Source organism: Oncorhynchus masou, unplaced genomic scaffold, assembly GCF_036934945.1.
Source record: "Oncorhynchus masou masou isolate Uvic2021 unplaced genomic scaffold, UVic_Omas_1.1 unplaced_scaffold_1017, whole genome shotgun sequence".
NCBI classification, from domain to species: Eukaryota; Metazoa; Chordata; class Actinopteri; order Salmoniformes; family Salmonidae; genus Oncorhynchus; species Oncorhynchus masou.
This window is the reverse complement of record NW_026999875.1, coordinates 212,710-236,041: the sequence shown is the minus strand read 5'-3', so window position 1 is coordinate 236,041 and position 23,332 is coordinate 212,710. Positions and strand designations below refer to the sequence as shown.

The 23,332-nt window shown below is 41.1% G+C and overlaps 1 protein-coding gene across 1 annotated transcript; it reads left to right on the top strand.

Annotated features, from left to right (window-relative positions):
- The first annotated feature begins 1,243 nt into the window (after positions 1–1,243).
- Positions 1,244–16,865, top strand: LOC135528686 (C-type lectin domain family 4 member M-like). The gene is made up of 6 exons (XM_064957797.1): positions 1,244–1,647; positions 6,678–6,779; positions 6,881–7,144; positions 7,368–7,504; positions 9,010–9,119; positions 16,308–16,865. Exons 1-6 carry the CDS (start codon positions 1,506–1,508, stop codon positions 16,438–16,440), a joined length of 888 nt encoding a protein of 295 aa, XP_064813869.1. The 5' UTR covers positions 1,244–1,505; the 3' UTR covers positions 16,441–16,865.
- The last annotated feature ends 6,467 nt before the right edge of the window (positions 16,866–23,332 follow it).

The following is a 23,332-nucleotide window of genomic DNA, read 5'->3' as shown; positions in this document are numbered from 1 at the left end:
CTCACTGAAAACCCTCTGAGACAGATTCAGACATACATTCTAACACATATCTCTGAATAACTCTCCTCACTGAAAACCCTCTGAGACAGATGCAGACATACATTCTAACACATATCTCTGAATAACTCTCCTCACTGAAAACCCTCTGAGACAGATGCAGACATACATTCTAACACATATCTCTGAATAACTCTCCTCACTGAAAACCCTCTGAGACAGATGCAGACATACATTCTAACACATATCTCTGAATAACTCTCCTCACTGAAAACACCATAGATAAAAACAAGTCTACATGGCTATCGATGATGTGGTTTAATATGGGTTAAATGGGTTAATCAGCTAAGAATCTGAAGCGTTAGGTTTAACTTCTTTGCTGTGTGTGAAGATAGACAGACTGGCGGGACAGAGAGAGAGAGAAACATATTTGTGACCTTAGACATTTACACCCTCCCTTCCTCCCCAGAAGAGAAGAGGTGTGAGTAAACATCTTTGCATAACTATTATCTCTGGTGTCAATGTCAACTATTTATGTCCTTCAGAGTGTGGGGAGAAAGAGAGGGAGATACAGAGAGAGACACAGCGAGGCAGATATGGAAAGAGATAGAGAGAGCATATTTTGGACCTTAGACATTTAGACACCCCTCCCTCCCCGGAAAAGAAGAGGTGTGAGTAAACATCTCTGAATAACTATTATCTCTGGTGTCAATGTCAACCAGGACACAGCATAGTGTATAAAACTCTACATGGCCATTGATGGCTGACCACAGAGTGCAAGACGTAATGCAGCATTTCAAAGATTTTATCTACACTGTAGTAAACTAAACTAATATAAACTATATATACAAACTTATCTACACTGTGGTAAACTAAACTAATATAAACTAAATATACAAACTAATCTTCACTGTGATGAACTAAACTAATATAAACTATATATACAAACTAATCTACACTGTGGTAAACTAAACTAATATAAACTAAATATACAAACTAATCTACACTGTGGTAAATGAAACTAATATAAACTAAATATACACACTAATCTACACTGTAGTAAACTAAACTAATATAAGCTAAATCTACAAACTAATCTTCACTGTGATAAACAAACATGGTTTTCAGAGAATAAGTCTGTGGTCACATGGTGGTGGTTCGTGTCGTACTATTGGTTAGACAGTTTCCCCTTTAATGAGGTTGACTGTTAAAACCATCTCTGACATTAGACTGAGTCATACAGAGACTCCAGCTGTGCAGCGAACAGACACAAACTTACAACTGAGATAACAGCAGACTTTACAACAGTAGAAGTTACAGCAGTAGAAGATACAACAGTAGAAGATACAACAGTAGAAGATACAACAGTAGAAGATACAACAGTAGAAGATACAGCAGTAGAAGATACAACAGTTGAAGATACAACAGTAGAAGTTACAACAGTAGAAGATACAACAGTAGAAGATACAACAGTAGAAGTTACTTCATTTGAGCACAGCTGTGTAAAGATGTCAGAGGCAACCTATAAAAACAGAGATGGATTGAAAGGGGAAAAAACAAATGAGACCATGAATATTGATGATCGTATACCGATCAACAAAAGACCCAGCATGCCCCGCAAGAAGGATGGAGCTGGTGATCAACATTCAGGTAACAGTTTATCCTGGTGTAGTGCTCAACACGGACACACACACACACACACGCGCACACGCACACGCACACGCACACACACACACACACACACACACACACACACACACACACACACACACACACACACACACACACACACACACACACACACACACACTCTCAAATCTAATTTGCATAAATATTTACACTCCTGAGTCAATACATGTTAGAATCACCTTTGGCAGCGATTACAGCTGTGCGTCTCTGGGTCAGTCTCTAAGAGCTTTGTACACCTGGACTGTACAATATTTGCATCTCTTACAAATTGATTGTTGATCTTTGCTAGACAACCATTTTCAAGTATTACAGTCAGATATAAGACAACTAAATGTAGGCCAATCAGGAACATTCACTGTCTTCTTGGTATGCAACTCCAGTGTCGATTTGGCCTTGTGTTTTAGGTTATTGTCCTGCTGAAATGTGAATTTGTCTCCCTGTGTCTGGTGTAAAGCAAACTGAAGCAGGTTTTCCTCTAGGAAGCAGGTTTTCCTCTAGGTGTTTAGCTCCACTCTGGTAATTTTTTATCCTGAAAAACTCTCCAGTCCTTAACGATTACAAGCAAGCACATAAAATCACCATTGGCCTCATTGTGAAATCCCTGAGATGTTTCATTCCTTTCTGGCCAATGAGTTAGAAAGGATGTGAGTATCTTTGTAGTGATTGGGTGTTTATGTTTGACCAATAGGTGCCCTTCTTTGCGAAGCGTTGAAAAACCACCCTGGTCTTTGCTTGTTTGAATATGTGATTGAAATTCACTGTTTGACTGAGGGATCTCACAGATAATTGTATGTGTGGGGTACAGAGATGAGGTAGTCATTTAAAACATAATGTTAATGCTTACCCCGACCCCGACCCCGACCCCATCCCCGACCCCATCCCCGACCCCGACCCCGACCCCGACCCCAACCCCAACCCCAACCCCAACCCGACCCCGACCCCGACCCCGACCCCGACCCCGACCCCATCCCCAACCCGACCCCGACCCCGACCGCGACCCCGACCCCATCCCCAACCCGACCCCGACCCCGACCCCGACCCCAACCCCAACCCCAACCCCAACCCCGACCTTAATCCTGCAATGGTTGCGTGGAAATTGAATTAACATAATACAAAAATCGACATCCGTCAGTTTTAGAAAGAGACACGGGCCACATCTCAATCCACTGCATCCTCCCTTTCACAGCTAGAGCGGTCAGACCATGAGACATGCTGAATATCGGGCCACATCTCAATCCACTGCATCCTCCCTTTCACATCTGTGGTGGAAGGTGGCAGATCTAAAGGGGTCAGACCATGAGACATGCTGAATATCGGGCCATATCTCAATCCACTGCATCCTCCCTTTCACATCTGTGGTGGAAGGTGGCAGATCTAAAGGGGTCAGACCATGAGACATGCTGAATATTGGGCCACATCTCAATCCACTGCATCCTCCCTTTCAGATCTGTGGTGGAAGGTGGCAGATCTAAAGAGGTCAGACCATGAGACATGCTGAATATCGGATCTTCTCACAAAATCGTATGTAGCGTCTGAACAGTTTGGCCTACAAACTATTATGGACGTATATATGGAGATAGTTCAGTGCCTAAAATAAGGGGATAAATACATGTAAAAAAATATAAATAAAATGTTTCCTGATCTCTATTACATACATGAAGGGCACTTTTCGGCATTTGGTGTATGTTGATGAGAAACTCCATATTGCAAATGTACGGTCCCTTACCAGACGTGCGCGAATGTTTCTAAAAATTTGATACTAGATGTCTGCGAATGTCTGTAAAATTCGCCGACGGCGGCGAGCCGTGCATCGGGGCCAGATCTTCGAACGAAGTCATCGAACGAAGTCTCTCGTAAAGTCGGTTTCTGTTTGATAAAATGTTCACATTTTGGTCATTTTTCTGCTGTCCCGGTAAATTCCAGCAGATGGCGAATGGAATCTTATTGCAAATGTACAAAACATCACCAATCACGACATGGCCATTTCTACTAAACGGAAAAGACTTCAAAGACGAAACTTGTGTTAAGGCCATTTTTCTGGGATTAAAGTTTAAAAACAAAAATAGAGCGCTAATTTGGCCGCTTCACGTCAAAGTACATGAACCTACTTTGTCAGGAAAAAAAGAACCAGTCATGTATCTATCTATTGTAATTTAAGAAAAATCGCACAATGTACAATTGGTGATGTTGAAAAAAAATATTTGTTTTTTTACAAAAGTTACAGATCCAGTTGCAGCGTATCCGTTAATGCGGATTTCTGAGCTCTGCAAGATTTCTGTAATTTTCTGTGATTTTCTGAAATAACACACACTCATTCAACCCTTTGTAAATAAGTCAGTTCTTAACGTGAAAACTTAAAACTCAATATTCTATAAGAGCCTACCCCAAGGAGGATATGTGTTCACTTTCAGCTTCCTGTGTCAACCGGAAGTGCCTTAAAATGGTCTCATAGCTGTTTCGAAATAGTTAAAAAGGTCAGATCTTTTCTAAACTTCATATGTGTGATTAGGCAACCCTCATGAACTGTAAATCAGTCATTTCTCCCAACAGCCAACAGATGTCAAAGAAAAGCTCTCTCACACACACAGCAAGGACTTAATGACATAGTGTGGGGCTTACAGACACACCGAGCCTGCAATTGTTACCTTTGTTCGAACTATCAAAGAACCGTCATACCATCACGAATCCTTAGAAACTTGTTCTAGAGCTCAAGTCAATAGTGCACGGTGAGTAATGTGGCTCTAGAAGGTTCTCAGACCGAGAAACAGCCTCGTACATTTGCAATAACTTAAATTAATTTTAACCATCACGAAAATGACAACATTTAGAAAAGTCTCAGAGTTGTAAGACTAGGTGCATTGAAACCAATATGGCCCATAGAGATGGACCCTAACGTTTCTGTCCGATAACTCATTCAAGGACCCCGTAGCAAATTTGGATTTTCAGCACCAATTAAGGTCGCTGCTCGGTTTCCAAATGACCTATCGAGCCGAAACTTGGGATTCAGGGTGGCCTCAGCTAGGCCTACACATAATGTCAGAACTGGACCTGCAGCTAGAATGTAAGTACGTGATTAATGTTTTTATTATGGATTAAACAGAAGGCGCTGTGAATTTTGGGCTTGCTCTGAAATATGTGATAGTTGTCTTCTAAATGAGTTGGAAAAAGTGGGTTTGGTGTCAGTTTGTATCAGTTTGGTGTCGGAATGATATCGAATTGACTGATGCATGGTGACTTGCTTGGTGACTTGTCTATTTGCAATATGTTTAAACAGTGATAGACCATCAGCAAATTGACATTCTGAAATCAACACCAACAAGCGATGGAGAGGAACCACTATCACTGAACATCCCGAGTTCATCGGGCCAGTCAATGTTGCATTTCTGCAGTGTTTTTGAGCATGTCAAATTTGTGATGGAAAATATACATTGAAACATATTGCAAATGGACAGCCGTGCAACTGGTGACTGGAATGGGTTACCAGGAGCACATTTTTTGAAATGTTTGTTAATACTGTTAATGGGGAGCAAGTGGTCTACGGTTGGGTAGGGAGCACCCCCCACCCGTGCCCACCCCCCATCCCGTGCCCCTGGTCATTTTGGACGTTTTTCTTTCTTTAAAAAAACGGGGGAAAAAACCAACAGAGTCCCACTTCTCCCTCATCATTCATGACAAATAGACCATCTAGATTGATTCTTGGCTTAACATAGTGCTATTTTTCATTTGGGCAGTATAAATGCCATTTGGACATGGTTCATTGACTTTTGGGTTTGGAAACTGACTTCCTATGATCGTACATGGCAAATGGACATAACATCCTGATTTTTTCAAATGTTCAAAATTGGACCCTTGGTCTTGACTTGATGTGCATTTGCAATATGAACATTTACTGTGGAGCACGCTTGCCATCTATGGGATTTTTGCTGTGTGACACTTGGCATTTGCAATATGTTTTGAATGAAATGGCATCCAATTGAGTGGTATTGTAAATCGTGTACATGTTTCTTACGGTGCCAATAAGATCCTATTAATTGTTGTCCATTTCAGGGGGTATTCCCTTACAATTCTTAGACACTTCAGAACTTCCTTTTGATATTTTTGGGAATTTTCTGTTGTTCCATGTAGTGAGTCTGTTGTAAATGTTGTATCTTTATCTCTGCATTGTTGGAAAAGGACCCGTAAGTCAGCATTTCACTATTAGCGTATCACGTTTAAGGGAAGACCCAGATGCAAACGATGTACGAAGTAACAGAAGTTTATTACTAGAACAGGGGGCAGGATCAACGACAGGTCAAGGGCATGCAGAGGTCAGTAATCCAGATCAGAGTCCAAAAGGTACAGAAATGGCAGGCAGGCTCAGGTTCAGGGCAGGCAGAATGGTCCAAATCAAGAAAAGAGGAACTAGAAACAGACAGGAGCAAGTGCAAAAATGCTGGAAAGCTTGACGAATGAAACGAACTGGCAACAGACAAACAGAGAACGCAGGTATAAATACACAGGGGATAATGGGGAAGATAGGCGACACCTGGAGGGTGGTGGAGACAAGCACAAATTCAGGTGAAACAGATTCCGGTGTGACAAGCATATTTTTACGAAGCATGTGACAAATAAAATGTGGATTAAAATACGTTCCACAACTAATTTTGGGGGCCTGAACTCTGCAATATGTTGAAGCCAATATTCTGGAAGAAGTTCTGGAAGTCAAGCAGTAGAACATGTGAGGTTCTGGAACTCAAGCAGTAGAACACGTGAGGTTCTGGAACTCAAGCAGTAGAACATGTGAGGTTCTGGAACTCAAGCAGTAGAACATGTGAGGTTCTGGAACTCAAGCAGTAGAACACGTGAGGTTCTGGAACTCAGTTCTGGTGTTCTGTCCTTTGTCAAGCTTGTGTATTTCCCTCACTGATTCAAACAGAAAATTGACACAAAAGTCGATACAAATACAACTCTGATAAAAGAGCAAGTTTTTATGCTAATGATTTGTTCTTCAGTGTCTTGTCAGTGGTGGAAGAGATACTCTGGAGCTGCTGCAGTGTGTCTGGGGCTGCTGTGTGTTCTCCTACTGGCTGGGATCAAAGGCCTGTGTCTCTACCGTGAGTTTGATATGTTCTCACTCAAACATTCTTCATCATCAGTGGTGTAATGACCACCAAATTCCCCTGTTACCTTGTTCATTGGTCGTATTGTTTCACAGAGAGAAACCAATTGACCTGTTACAACACCCTGACCAAAGAGAGGGACCAGTTACAGACCAGCGGAAACAATCTGACTGAAGAGAGAGACCAGCTCAAGACTAGCAACAACACGCTGACCAAAGAGAGAGACCAGCTACAGACCAGCGACAACACCCTGACCAAAGAGAGAGACCAGCTACAGACCAGTTACAACACCCTGACCAAAGAGAGAGACCAGCTACAGAAAGAGACAGAACGTCTGAAACAATCTTTATTTGAGAAAGGTGAGTCAAATTGTCTAATGACTGTTCTGTTTGACAGTCTCTGTATCTGTTCACATGTCGCTTATAAACAGGAAATTCAACATTAATTAAATAAAAAATGTGAGAAAAAAGGTCTGACTTCCAAACTGTCCATTAGTTAGTTCCTGTCTTCCTTGAGTGTTTCCTTGATACTTAATTCAATGTTGTATTAAAGTGACTAAAGCAGGAAATGTTCAACTTATAGTGTGTCCGGAAGGATGGAAGAAGATTGGTAGCAGTTGTTACTACGTCTCTACTGAGTACAAATCCTGGGAGGAGAGCAGACAGGACTGCAGAAATAGAGTAGCAGACCTGGTGGTCATCAAGAGCCAAGAACAACAGGTGTGTGAGAAAGAGAGAGAGTGACAGAGAGAGTGAGTGAGTGAGTGAGTGAGTGAGTGAGTGAGTGAGTGAGTGAGTGAGTGAGTGAGTGAGTGAGAGAGAGAGAGAGAGAGAGAGAGAGAGAGAGAGAGAGAGAGAGAGAGAGAGAAAAAGAGAGTGACAGAGAGAGTGACAGAGTGAGACAGGGATGCAGCTTAAGCCCCACCCTCTTCGGCATATATATCAACGGATTGGCGAAGGCACTCTAGAACAGTCTACAGTCCCGGTCCCCACCATACTTAGAATCTGAAGTCAAATATCTACAGTTCGCTGATGATCGGGAGCTTCTGTACCCAACAAAGCAGGGCCTACGGCAGCACCTAGATCTTCTGCGCAGATGCTATCAGACCTGGACCCTGACAGTAAATCTCAGTAAGACAAAAATAATGGTGTTCCCTAAACATCAGCGCCACAGGTAACTTCCACAAAGCTGTGAACGATCTGAGAGACAAGGCAAAAAGGGCCTTCTATGGAGGGCCTTCAAAAGGAACATAAAATTGACACACCAAATAGGATCTGGCAACAAAAAAAGTTAATCGGTTATAGAACCCATTGCCCTTTATGGTTGTGAGGTCTGGTGACACCAACCAAGAATTCACAAAATGGGACAAATATCAAATTGAGACTCTGCATACATCATTCTGAAAAAATATCCTCTGTGTACAACGTAAAACAATGCTGCAGAGCAGAGCAGAATTAGGCCGATACTCCCTAATGATCAAAATCCAGAAAAGAGCCATTAAATTCTACAACCACCTAAAAGGAAGCGATTCCCAAACCTTCCATAACAAAGCCATCACCTACAGAGAGATGAACCTGGAGAAGAGTCCCCTAAGCAAGCTGGTCCTGGGGCTCTGTTCACAAACACAAACAGACCCCACAGAGCCTCAGGACAGCAACACAATCAGACCCAGCCAAATCACGAGAAAACAAAATAATAATTACTTGACATATTAGAAAGAATTAACAAAAAAACAGAGCAAACTGGAAAGCTATTTGGCCCTAAACAGAGAGTACACAGTGGCAGAGTACCTGACCACTGTGACTGACCCAAATTTAAGGAAAGCTTTGACTATGTACAGACTCAGTGAGTATAGCCTTGCTATTGAGAAAGGCCGCCGTAGGCAGACATGGCTCTCAAGAGAAGACAGGCTATGTGCTCACTGCCCACAAAATGAGGTGGAAACTGAGCTGCACTTCCTAACCTCCTGCCCAAAGTATGACCATATTAGAGACACATATTTTCATCAGACCACAGAAATCCACAAAGAACTTGAAAACAAACCCAATTCACATTAACTCCCATATATATTGAGTGAAATACCACAGTGGGCATCACAGCAGCAAGATTTGTGGCCAGTTTTCCCTTCTGAAATTTAACTACTTGCAATTAATATTTGAAATTGGAAAAGAATTTTTGGAGAAGACTATGTATTAACAATGTTGAATCTCTCCTACAACTACAGACATTAGTCAATTGGTTATGCGGGGTAAAGAACTATGTCTGGATTGGTCTGACTGACTCTGCTTCTGAGGGGACCTGGAAATGGGTGGACGACACACCACTGACCAAAAAGTAAGACATTAATGAATTCTGTGTCACTATGACATCACTGTCTGGAGTAGTATGTTCAAAATGGAAAGCCTGATTCTCCTACAGGTATTGGAACAGTGGACAGTCTGATTCTGTGTTGTTTCTTCTACAGGTATTGGAACAGTGGACAGTCTGATTCTGTGTGTTGTTTCTTCTACAGGTATTTGAACAGTGGACAGCCTGATTCTGTGTTGTTTCTTCTACAGGTATTGGAACAGTGGACAGTCTGATTCTGTGTTGTTTCTTCTACAGGTATTGGAACAGTGGACAGTCTGATTCTATGTGTTGTTTCTTCTACAGGTATTTGAACAGTGGACAGCCTGATTCTGTGTTGTTTCTTCTACAGGTATTGGAACAGTGGACAGTCTGATTCTATGTGTTGTTTCTTCTACAGGTATTGGAACAGTGGACAGTCTGATTCTGTGTTGTTTCTCCTACAGGTATTGGAACAGTGGACAGCCTGATTCTGTGTTGTTTCTTCTACAGGTATTGGAACAGTGGACAGCCTGATTCTGTGTTGTTTCTTCTACAGTTATTATTGGAACAGTGGACAGCCTGATTCTATGTGTTGTTTCTTCTACAGGTATTGGAACAGTGGACAGCCTGATTCTGTGTTGTTTCTTCTACAGTTATTATTGGAACAGTGGACATCCTGATTCTATGTGTTGTTTCTTCTACAGGTATTGGAAGAGTGGACAGCCTGATTCTCCTACAGGTATTGGAACAGTGGACAGCCTGATTCCGTGTTGTTTCTTCTACAGGTATTGGAACAGTGGACAGTCTGATTCTGTGTTGTTTCTCCTACAGGTATTGGAACAGTGGACAGCCTGATTCTGTGTTGTTTCTTCTACAGGTATTGGAACAGTGGACAGCCTGATTCTGTGTTGTTTCTTCTACAGTTATTATTGGAACAGTGGACAGCCTGATTCTATGTGTTGTTTCTTCTACAGGTATTGGAACAGTGGACTGCCTGATTCTGTGTTGTTTCTTCTACAGGTATTGGAACAGTGGACAGTCTGATTCTGTGTTGTTTCTCCAACAGGTATTGGAACAGTGGACAGCCTGATTCTGTGTTGTTTCTTCTACAGGTATTGGAACAGTGGACAGTCTGATTCTGTGTTGTTTCTCCTACAGGTATTGGAACAGTGGACAGCCTGATTCTGTGTTGTTTCTTCTACAGGTATTGGAACAGTGGACAGCCTGATTCTGTGTTGTTTCTTCTACAGTTATTATTGGAACAGTGGACAGCCTGATTCTATGTGTTGTTTCTTCTACAGGTATTGGAACAGTGGACAGCCTGATTCTGTGTTGTTTCTTCTACAGTTATTATTGGAACAGTGGACAGCTTGATTCTGTGTTGTTTCTTCTACAGTTAATATTGGAACAGTGGACAGCCTGATTCTGTGTTGTTTCTTCTATATTTATTATTGGAACAGTGGACAGCCTGATTCTGTGTTGTTTCTTCTACAGTTAATATTGGAACAGTGGACAGCCTGATTCTGTGTTATTTCTTCTATATTTATTATTGGAACAGTGGACAGCCTGATTCTGTGTTGTTTCTTCAACAGGTATTGGAAACTTTGGACAGTCTGATTCTGTGTGTTGTTTCTTCTACAGGTATTGGAACAGTGGACAGCCTGATTCTGTGTTGTTTCTTCTACAGGTATTGGAACAGTGGACAGCCTGATTCTGTGTTGTTTCTTCTGCATTCTGTTCTGTTTGTTTCTTCTACAGTTATTATTGGAACAGTGGAAAGGCTGATTCTCCTACAGTTATTGGAACAGTGGACAGCCTGATTCTGTGCTGTTTCTTCTACAGCTATTGGAACAGTGGACAGTCTGATTCTATGTGTTGTTTCTTCTACAGGTATTGGAACAGTGGACAGTCTGATTCTATGTGTTGTTTCTTCTACAGGTATTGGAACAGTGGACAGTCTGATTCTATGTGTTGTTTCTTCTACAGGTATTGGAAGAGTGGACAGCCTGATTCTGTGTTGTTTCTTCTACAGTTATTATTGGAACAGTGGACAGTCTGATTCTGTGTTGTTTCTTCTACAGGTATTGGAACAGTGGACAGCCTGATTCTATGTGTTGTTTCTTCTACAGGTATTGGAACAGTGGACAGTCTGATTCTGTGTTGTTTCTTCTACAGGTATTGGAACAGTGGACAGTCTGATTCTGTGTTGTTTCTCCTACAGGTATTGGAACAGTGGACAGCCTGATTCTGTGTTGTTTCTTCTACAGGTATTGGAACAGTGGACAGCCTGATTCTGTGTTGTTTCTCCTACAGGTATTGGAACAGTGGACAGCCTGATTCTGTGTTGTTTCTTCTACAGGTATTGGAACAGTGGACAGCCTGATTCTGTGTTGTTTCTTCTACAGTTATTATTGGAACAGTGGACAGCCTGATTCTATGTGTTGTTTCTTCTACAGGTATTATTGGAACAGTGGACAGCCTGATTCTCCTACAGGTATTGGAACAGTGGACAGCCTGATTCCGTGTTGTTTCTTCTACAGGTATTGGAACAGTGGACAGTCTGATTCTGTGTTGTTTCTCCTACAGGTATTGGAACAGTGGACAGCCTGATTCTGTGTTGTTTCTTCTACAGGTATTGGAACAGTGGACAGCCTGATTCTGTGTTGTTTCTTCTACAGTTATTATTGGAACAGTGGACAGCCTGATTCTATGTGTTGTTTCTTCTACAGGTATTGGAACAGTGGACTGCATGATTCTGTGTTGTTTCTTCTACAGTTATTATTGGAACAGTGGACAGCTTGATTCTATGTGTTGTTTCTTCTACAGGTATTGGAAGAGTGGACAGTCTGATTCTCCTACAGGTATTGGAACAGTGGACAGCCTGATTCCGTGTTGTTTCTTCTACAGGAATTGGAAGAGTGGACAGTCTGATTCTATGTGTTGTTTTTTCTACAGGTATTGGAACAGTGGACAGTCTGATTCTGTGTTGTTTCTTCTACAGGTATTGGAACAGTGGACAGTCTGATTCTGTGTTGTTTCTTCTACAGGTATTGGAACAGTGGACAGTCTGATTCTATGTGTTGTTTCTTCTACAGGTATTGGAACAGTGAACAGTCTGATTCTGTGTTGTTTCTTCTACAGGTATTGGAACAGTGGACAGTCTGATTCTGTGTTGTTTCTTCTACAGGTATTGGAACAGTGGACAGCCTGATTCTGTGTTGTTTCTTCTACAGATATTATTGGAACAGTGGACAGCCTGATTCTGTGTTGTTTCTTCTACAGTTAATATTGGAACCGTGGACAGACTGATTCTGTGTTGTTTCTTCTTTATTTATTATTGGAACAGTGGACAGCCTGATTCTATGTTTTGTTTCTCCTACAGGTATTGGAACAGTGGACAGCCTGATTCTATGTGTTGTTTCTCCTACAGGTATTGGAACAGTGGACAGCCTGATTCTATGTGTTGTTTTTTCTACAGGTATTGGAACAGTGGACAGTCTGATTCTGTGTTGTTTCTTATACAGGTATTGGAACAGTGGACAGCCTGATTCTGTTTTGTTTCTTCTACAGTTATTGGAACAGTTGACAGCCTGATTCTATGTGTTGTTTCTTCTACAGGTATTGGAACAGTGGACATCCTGATTCTCCTAAAAGTATTGGAACAGTGGACAGTCTGATTCTGTGTTGTTTCTTCTACAGGTATTGGAACAGTGGACAGCCTGATTCTGTGTTGTTTCTTCTACAGGTATTGGAACAGTGGAGAGTCTGATTCTATGTGTTGTTTCTTCTACAGGTATTGGAACAGTGGACAGCCTGATTCTGTGTTTTTTCTTCAACAGTTATTATTGGAACAGTGGACAGCCTGATTCTGTGTTGTTTCTTCTACAGGTATTGGAACAGTGGACAGCCTGATTCTATGTTGTTTCTTCTACAGGTATTGGAACAGTGGACAGCCTGATTCTGTGTTGATTCTTCTACAGGTATTGGAACAGTTGACAGTCTGATTCTGTGTTGTTTCTCAGTGGACAGCCTGATTCCGTGTTGTTTCTTCTACAGGAATTGGAAGAGTGGACAGTCTGATTCTATGTGTTGTTTCTTCTATAGGTATTGGAACAGTGGACAGCCTGATTCTGTGTTGTTTCTTCTAAAGGTATTGGAACAGTGGACAGTCTGATTCTGTGTTGTTTCTTCTACAGTTATTATTGGAACAGTGGACAGCCTGATTCTGTGTTGTTTCTTCTACAGTTAATATTGGAACAGTGGACAGCCTGATTCTGTGTTGTTTCTTCTACAGGTATTGGAACAGTGGAGAGTCTGATTCTATGTGTTGTTTCTTCTACAGGTATTGGAACAGTGGACAGCCTGATTCTGTGTTTTTTCTTCAACAGTTATTATTGGAACAGTGGACAGCCTGATTCTGTGTTGTTTCTTCTACAGTTAATATTGGAACAGTGGACAGCCTGATTCTGTGTTGTTTCTTCTATATTTATTATTGGAACAGTGGACAGCCTGATTCTGTGTTTTTTCTTCTACAGGTATTGGAACAGTGGACAGTCTGATTCTATGTGTTGTTTCTTCTACAGGTATTGGAACAGTGGACAGTCTGATTCTATGTGTTGTTTCTTCTACAGGTATTGGAACAGTGGGCAGCCTGATTCTATGTGTTGTTTCTTCTACAGGTATTGGAACAGTGGACAGTCTGATTCTATGTGTTGTTTCTTCTACAGGTATTGGAACAGTGGACAGCCTGATTCTGTGTTGTTTCTTCTACAGGTATTGGAACAGTTGACAGCCTGATTCTGTGTTGTTTCTTCTACAGGTATTGGAAGAGTGGACAGTCTGATTCTGTGTTGTTTCTTCTACAGGTATTGGAACAGTTGACAGTCTGATTCTGTGTTGTTTCTCGTACAGGTATTGGAACAGTGGACAGTCTGATTCTATGTGTTGTTTCTTCTACAGGTATTGGAACAGTGGACAGTCTGACTCTATGTGTTGTTTCTTGTACAGGTATTGGAACAGTGGACAGTCTGATTCTATGTGTTGTTTCTTCTACAGGTATTGGAACAGTGGACAGTCTGATTCTATGTGTTGTTTCTTCTACAGGTATTGGAACAGTGGACAGTCTGATTCTGTGTTGTTTCTTCTAAAGGTATTGGAACAGTGGACAGCCTGATTCTGTGTTGTTTCTTCTACAGTTAATATTGGAACAGTGGACAGCCTGATTCTGTGTTGCTTTTTCCACAGATAATATTGGAACAGTGGACAGTCTGATTCTGTGTTGTTTCTTCTACAGGTATTGGAACAGTGGACAGCCTGATTCTATGTGTTGTTTCTTCTACAGGTATTGGAACAGTGGACAGCCTGATTCTGTGTTGTTTATTCTAAAGGTATTATTGGAACAGTGGACAGTCTGATTCTATGTGTTGTTTCTTCTACAGGTATTGGAACAGTGGACAGCCTGATTCTGTGTTGTTTATTCTAAAGGTATTATTGGAACAGTGGACAGTCTGATTCTATGTGTTGTTTCTTCTACAGGTATTGGAACAGTGGACAGCCTGATTCTGTGTTTTTTCTTCTACAGTTAATATTGGAACAGTGGACAGCCTGATTCTGTGTTGTTTCTTCTATATTTATTATTGGAACAGTGGACAGCCTGATTGTGTGTTGTTTCTTCTACAGGTATTGGAACAGTGGACAGCCTGATTCTGTGTTGTTTCTTCTATATTTATTATTGGAACAGTGGACAGCCTGATTGTGTGTTGTTTCTTCTATATTTATTATTGGAACAGTGGACAGCCTGATTGTGTGTTGTTTCTTCTACAGGTATTGGAATAGTGGAGAGTCTGATTCTATGTGTTGTTTCTTCTACAGGTATTGGAATAGTGGACAGCCTGATTCTGTGTTGTTTCTTCTACAGTTAATATTGGAACAGTGGACAGCCTGATTCTGTGTTGTTTCTTCTATATTTATTATTGGAACAGTGGACAGCCTGATTGTGTGTTGTTTCTTCTACAGGTATTGGAATAGTGGAGAGTCTGATTCTATGTGTTGTTTCTTCTACAGGTATTGGAACAGTGGACAGCCTGATTCTGTGTTTTTTCTTCTACAGTTATTATTGGAACAGTGGACAGCCTGATTCTGTGTTGTTTCTTCTACAGTTAATATTGGAACAGTGGACAGCCTGATTCTGTGTTGTTTCTTCTATATTTATTATTGGAACAGTGGACAGCCTGATTGTGTGTTGTTTCTTCTACAGGTATTGGAACAGTGGACAGTCTGATTCTATGTGTTGTTTCTTCTACAGGTATTGGAACAGTGGACAGTCTGATTCTATGTGTTGTTTCTTCTACAGGTATTGGAACAGTGGACAGTCTGATTCTATGTGTTGTTTCTTCTACAGGTATTGGAACAGTGGACAGCCTGATTCTATGTGTTGTTTCTTCTACAGGTATTGGAACAGTGGACAGTCTGATTCTGTGTTGTTTCTTCTACAGGTATTGGAACAGTGGACAGCCTGATTCTGTGTTGTTTCTTCTACAGGTATTGGAACAGTGGACAGCCTGATTCTGTGTTGTTTCTTCTACAGGTATTGGAACAGTGGACAGCCTGATTCTATGTGTTGTTTCTTCTACAGGTATTGGAACAGTGGACAGCCTGATTCTGTGTTGTTTCTTCTACAGGTATTGGAACAGTGGACAGCCTGATTCTATGTGTTGTTTCTTCTACAGGTATTGGAAAAGTGGACAGTCTGATTCTGTGTTGTTTCTTCTACAGGTATTGGAACAGTGGACAGCCTGATTCTGTGTTGTTTCTTCTACAGGTATTGGAACAGTGGACAGCCTGATTCTGTGTTGTTTCTTCTACAGGTATTGGAACAGTGGACAGCCTGATTCTATGTGTTGTTTCTTCTACAGGTATTGGAACAGTGGACAGTCTGATTCTGTGTTGTTTCTTCTACAGGTATTGGAACAGTGGACAGCCTGATTCTGTGTTGTTTCTTCTACAGGTATTGGAACAGTGGACAGTCTGATTCTATGTGTTGTTTCTTCTACAGGTATTGGAACAGTGGACAGTCTGATTCTGTGTTTTTTCTTCTACAGGTATTGGAACAGTGGACAGCCTGATTCTATGTGTTGTTTCTTCTACAGTTATTGGAACAGTGGACAGTCTGATTCTGTGTTGTTTCTTCTACAGGTATTGGAACAGTGGAGAGCCTAATGGTGGAGGAGCAGAGAACTGTGTGTATTTCTACTCCTGGTCATCAGACAGAGGAGCTTGGTGGGACTATGACTGTTCCTATAAATACAGATGGATCTGTGAGAAATAGGATTCATCCTCAGTTCTCTCTGTACTGCTAAATAAGATTATGCTCAGTATTGTCAATCGTAAACTATTTTCTGCTTATTCAATTTACCTTGTCAACTACATACAATATGTAACAATACAAATGTAGAATACATTATAATAAAAACATATGCAATAACAATACAATGACTTGATAAGAGAAGGACTGTTCTGTCTGTTGTTGAGGAAATTCACAAAAAATCAAAGGAAATGAATTAATTATCACAGTCATGGAGTTTATTGATGTTCATTTTTATTTGAATTACTTTTTACTTTAGTCTACTTGCTAAATATTTGTCTTAACTCTTCTTGCACTGCACTGTTGGTTAAGGGCTTGTAAGTCATCATTTCACTGTAAAGTCTACACTTGTTGTATTCGGCGCTTGTGACAAATAAAGTTTGATTTGATTTGAGACCCTTTATACTGCGACACAAACAAGTCATATCAGCACGGTTGGTTCCTGCATGAGACTGACTGATAGCACACCAGACTTCTTACCTTGAAACTGAGATACTCCTTTTGGTTCCCAGAGCAATGTTCTGGGTGTACTGGGAAATTGCTTATACAGTGACAGTGAGAGTGTTGAAGATTCCTCCCATGTACAGTCAATCAGTTACTCGCATGAACCCAACCAAGTTGGATATTAGAAAAGCAGCATTATTCTAAACATACGAGTGGATAAACAGAGAGAAAATGTCACACTCTATTATATAATAGTAGATCTAACATGGAGTCTATAAGGACTGTTCTCTACTGTATAATAGTTGATCTAATATGGAGTCTAGAAGGACTGTTCTCTACTGTATAATAGTTGATCTAACATGGAGTCTATAAGGACTGTTCTCTACTGTATAATAGTTGATCTAACATGGAGTCTAGAAGGACTGTTCTCTACTGTATAATAGTTGATCTAACATGGAGTCTAGAAGGACTGTTCTCTACTGTATAATAGTTGATCTAACATGGAGTCTAGAAGGACTGTTCTCTCTACCGTATAATAGTTGATCTAACATGGAGTCCAGAAGGACTGTTCTCTACTGTATAATAGTTGATCTAACATGGAGTCTAGAAGGACTGTTTTCTACTGTATAATAGTTGATCTGACATGGAGTCTAGAAGGACTGTTCTCTACTGTATAATAAATATTCCAAATTAGCTCCATAATATCGACAGAAACATGGCAAACGTTGTTTATAATCAATCCTTAAGGTGTTTTTCAAATATCTATTCGATAATATATCAACCGGGGCAGCTGTATTTTCAGTAAGACCGGGAGGAAAAATAGCTACCTCTTTCTATTACGCGAGAATTACTATGCCCTCAGCCGTACACTTACGCAATGTAGTCGTTTTGCCCCCTATTTTCAAGAGGTTAGACCCATGTGCAGACTGTGTAGAGGTAACAATGTTTATTGTAACAAAAGGGGCAGGCAAACGACAGGTCAAGGTGGGCAGGGGTCGATAATCCAGAGTATGGGCAAAGGTACAGGACGGCAGGCAGGCTCAGGCAGAGTGGTCAGGCAGGCGGGCTCGGAGTCAGGACAGGCAGGGGTCAAAACCAGGAGGGCGAGAAAAGAGAGACTGGAAAAAGCAGGCGCTGAGACACTAAATGCTGGTAGTCTTGAACAAACAAGATGAACTGGCACAGACAGAAAACAGGTATAAATACCCAGGGGATAATTGGGGAAGATGGGCAACACCTGGAGGAGGGTGGAGAAAAGCAGAAGGACAAGGTGAAACAGATCAGGGCGTGACACAATATTTGTTTTACAATCACACACACACACACACACACACACACACACACAAACATACATACACACACACACACACACACACACATACACACACTAACAAACACACAAACACACATTGAAAGCACCAATGCACATAACGCGCCCACCTGAGAATCTGCTCTTCAGCCATCTATTTCCTGTGTTTCAGGTTTGCAAAATCCATGTCACTTCAATCTCTCTGGATTAATGGTGATTTTAGCATGTAAATCTTGGTGGGGAAAACTTAACAACTCACAAGTTCTCATTTGCAACTGCGACCTGGCCAAGATAAAGCTTCGCAGTTCGACACATACAACAACACAGAGTTACAAATGGAATGAACAAAACATACAGTCAATAATACAGTAGAAAAAAAGAAATCAAAGTCTTTATACAGTGAGTGCAAATTAGGTCAAATAAGGTAGTTAAGGCAATAAATAGGCCATGGTGGCGAAGTAATTACAATATAGTAATTAAACACTGGAATGGTAGATCTGCAAAAGATGGATGTGCAAGTAGAGATACTGTGGTGCAAAAGGAGCAAAACAAATACGGTATGGGGATGAGGTAGATAGATGGGCTGTATACAGATGTGCTATGAACAGGTGCAGTGATCTGTGAGCTGCTCTGACAGCTGGTTCTTAAAGCTAGTGAGGGAGATGGTAATCTCCCATCTCCCAGTTTGTCCATAAGGCCGATGTTTATTCCATTTGCAATATATGATCATAGGAAGTCGGCATCCGAAACCAAAAGTCAGTGAACCATGGCCAAATGGCATAAGAAATGCTCAAATGCCATATGTACGTATTTCAAGTACCAAATCAGGATGTCCATTTGCCATATATGATCATAGGAAGTCAGCTTCCGAACCCAAAAGTCAGTAAACCATGTCAAAATGACATAAGAAATGTCCAAATGGCATTTATACTGACCAAATGATATTTATCCTTATGTTAAGCCCTGAATCAACCTAGAAGGTCTATTTGTCATGTTTGATCATATGAAGTCATAGGAAGTAAGAATTTGGTGCAATGAGAGAGAAGTGGGAAGAAGATTTGTTTTAAATGTCCAAAATGACCAAGGGCACCCTCTATTGGTTGGGCACAGGTGGGGGTAAGAAGCATTTTTAAAATGCTTCTGGTTTAGGTAACCAGGCGCATGGCTGTCCATTAGCAATGTCTTACAATGGGCTTTTACCATCACAAAATTGACATGCAGTAATATACTGCAGAAATGACCAATTGACTGGCCCTTTGAACTCGGGATGGCCAGGCAGTGATAGTGGGTCCTCTCCATCGCTCGTCGGTGTTGATTTCATCATGTCCATTTGGTGATGGTTCGTCACTGTTTAAACTTATTGCTAATGGACAAAAGTCAGCCATCAAGTCAGCGTCCATCAGTAAATTAGATATCATTCTGACACCAAAATGATACAACCTGAAACCAAAAACACTTTGTCCAACTCATTTAGAAGCCAACTATCACATTTTTCAGAGCAGGCCCAAAATTCACAGCACCTTCTGTATAAACCATAATAAAAACTTAAAACACGTAGTTACATTCTAGCTGTGGGTCCAGTTCTGACATTATGTGTATGACCTTAATTAGTGCTGAAAATCCATTTTTTCCGGCATTGCTACTGAGTCCCGAATGAGCTATTGGTCAGAAACTTTAGGGTCCGTCTCTATTGGTCGAAGTGGTTTCAATGCACCCAGTCGTGTGACTTTGGGACTTCTAAATGTTGTAATTTTCGCAAATGTACGAGACTGTTTCTCTGTCTGAGAACCTTCCAGAGCCACATAACTCACCACGCACTATAGTCTTGAGCTCTAGAAAAGGTTTTTAAGTTTCATAGCTCTAGGTCTGACGGTTCTTAGATAGTTTGAACGAAGGAAACTCTTTCAGGCTCTGTGTGTCTGTAAGCCCCACACTGTGTCACTCCCCATTGACTGTGTGGGTGTTTGAGTTCAGAAAATCACAGAAGTAACGTAGAGCTTCGAAACCTGCCTTAACAGATTCATCTGAACACGCTGCAAGTGGATCTATATATTTTTATAAATAAAAACACATTTCTTTATCCATCACCGAACGGACATTTAATTTTTTTCGTAAATTACGACAGATAAATGGCTGGTTATTTTCTTCCTTACAGCGTAGCTTCATGTACTTTGATGTGAAGTGGTCAGATTAGCTCTATAATTACCATTTTGTAGCTTTAATCCCAGAAAATGGGCCTTAACTCAAAAAGTGTTGAGGCCTTAACACTATCTTGTTTCTGGGCTAAAAGCCCATTTGGACAAACCTGTGCTCAACGAGTTTCACCTTCAAAGTCTTTTCCGTTTAGGAGAAATCGCCATGTCCGTTTCGTGATGTTTTGTCCATTTGCAATAAGCAGCAAGTCACCATCTGGTGGACTTTTCCGGAAGAGCAGAATAATTACCATACCTTAAGGGAACATTTTGACATTTGCTGTATGGTTAGTGAGAAAGTCCATATTGCAAATGTACGGTCCCTTACTAGACGTCCGAAAACGTTTGTAAAATTTGCGGACGGCGTCGGGCCGAGCGGCAGGGCCGGACCTACCGGCAAGTCATCAAATGAACTTTGTCGGACATTTGGTTTCCGTTTGATAAAATAATCAAATTTTGGTCATTTTTCCGCTGTACCGGAAAATCCCACCAGAGGGCATAAGCAATCATATTGCAATTGGACAAAACATCACGAATCACGACGGGGCCTTATCTCGAAAACGGAAAATATTTCGAATCCGAAACTTGGTGAGCGTGGGTTTGGCATAATGAGCAGTTGGCCCCGAACAAGATGGCGTCTAGGCCTCAACGGTTTTTGAGTTATGGCCATTTCTCTGGGATTAAAGGTCCAAAATGAAAATAGAGACATTATTTTTCCACTTCACGTCAAAGTCAAGGAGCATTTATCTATCGTCATTTAAGAGAAATCGTACAATGACAGATTGGTGATGTTCAAAGATAGTTTTTTTTTTCAAAGGTTACAGATCCAGTTGCAGGGTGTTCATTCGAATATTTTTAAAGTGTGCTGCGGAGCTCTGCGAGATTTCTGTGATTTTCTATGATTTTCTGAAATAACACACACTCACTAAACCCTCCGTAAATAACTCAGTTCTTAACGTAAAGACTTAAAACTCAGGATTCTGTAAAGGCATACCCCAATGAGGATATGAGTTTATTTATAGCTTCCTGTGCCAACCGGAAGTGCCTTTAATTGGGTCACACTGTCTATTTTGAAGGGTTAAAAAAGTCACATATTTCCAAAACTTCATATGTGTGACTAGGTAACGCTCCTGAACTGTAAATCACTAATTTCTCCCAACAGATGTCAAAGAAAAGCTCTCACACACACACACAGCAAGGATGGAGTGACAAAGTGCGGTGCTTAAAGACACAGAGAGCAGGCAATGGCATTACCATAATCCCTAGGCCGTGCCGAGTTCAACGAGACATCCCGCTTGACCGTAGCTCGCTCGGTCAATTAGAAAAGTAGGCCCAAAATGAAGCCTGCCCCACAATGTCATTTGCTTTGGGTGACAGTGAGAGAACCGTTAGGGTGAGAAACACAATTCGACGTCAGGTGCATTCCTAAGGTCCTCCCGATCCGTGCAAGCCTAACCTTGACCGTCTGGCATTAACCCTTAGCAGTTAAAAGAAGGTGTTTACATCAAACTGTTTGCATTGACTTCTCTCACCATAGGAATACATTGCCTGCACCTCTAAATTCAACTTGGAGCCTATATGGGTTATGAATGTCGTATGAACCTGTCTTCGGTATCAGTCCATCAGGCCACTATGAGGTCTACCTGTGTTGATTCTAAGCTTCCTGGACCAACCGGAAGTGGTTAAAATCGACCTAAAAGTGTATATCCATACCCTGCCTGCAGTTTGATAGACATAGTGCATTCAACCCTGTGTAAATCAGTCAGTTTTTATGGTAAAGACTTAAAACTCAGGAATCTGTAATAGAATACCCCAACGAGGATGTGTGTTGACTTATAGCTTCCTGTGCCAACCGGAAGTGCCATAACTCAGGATTCTGTAAAAGCATACCCCAATGTTGATATGTGTTGACATAGCTTCCTGTGCCAACTGGAAGTGCCATAATTAGTGTCTCAGGGGCTGTTTTAAGGGGTTAAAAAAATCAGATCTTTCCAAAACTTCATATATGTGATAAGGCAACCCTCATGAACTGTAAATCAGTCATTTTTCACATAAAATTGCAAAGGAAAACTAAATCACACACACACACAGTTTGGAAGGAGGGACCCATTGGGGTGCGTAGAGAATACACTGCCTCCATTAGTTAACCTTGTTGGAACACAAATGCATGTGCATTTGCAATATGCCTATTTTCAATCACCAGTTGCACAACAATGCGTATTCATCAGAATATTTTAAACAGTCCATAAAGCACTCAGGACGGCCATCCATAGATAGAGGGCCATAGTAGGGTACTCCCATAGCGGACATGGACAATAGGAGTCCCGGTAAATGCATTTACAACCATATTTTTAGGTGCCTATTTTCAATCACCAGTTGCACAACAATGCACGTGCATTTTCAATATGATTATATAGTGAAAAAACATCACCAAATGGACAAGATGAAATCAACACCACGAGTGATGGAAAGGAACAACCATCACTGCCCAGCCATCCCGAGTTCATCAGGCCAGTCAATTTTGCATTTCTGCAGGATTTTTGAGCATGTCAAATTTCTTATGACATTTGGCCCCCACAAAACATATGCCTTATGCACAGGTGCCTAGTGGTTAGAGCTTTGAACTAGTAACCGAAAGATTGCAAGTTCAAATCCCCGAGCTGACAAGGTACATATCTGTCGTTCTGCCCCTGAACAGGCAGTTAACCCACTGTTCCTAGGCCGTCATTGAAAATAAGAATTTGTTCTTAACTGACTTGCCTAGTTAAATAAAGGTAAAAAAAAGTAAAAAGTAAAAAAAAAAAATATGATAATAAAATATGACTAAAGTATGTTGATACAGTTCTTATACGTGTGTAATTGACACAAAATTCGAATGAATTTCAAAAAACGGCCCAGAAAGCACTTTTTT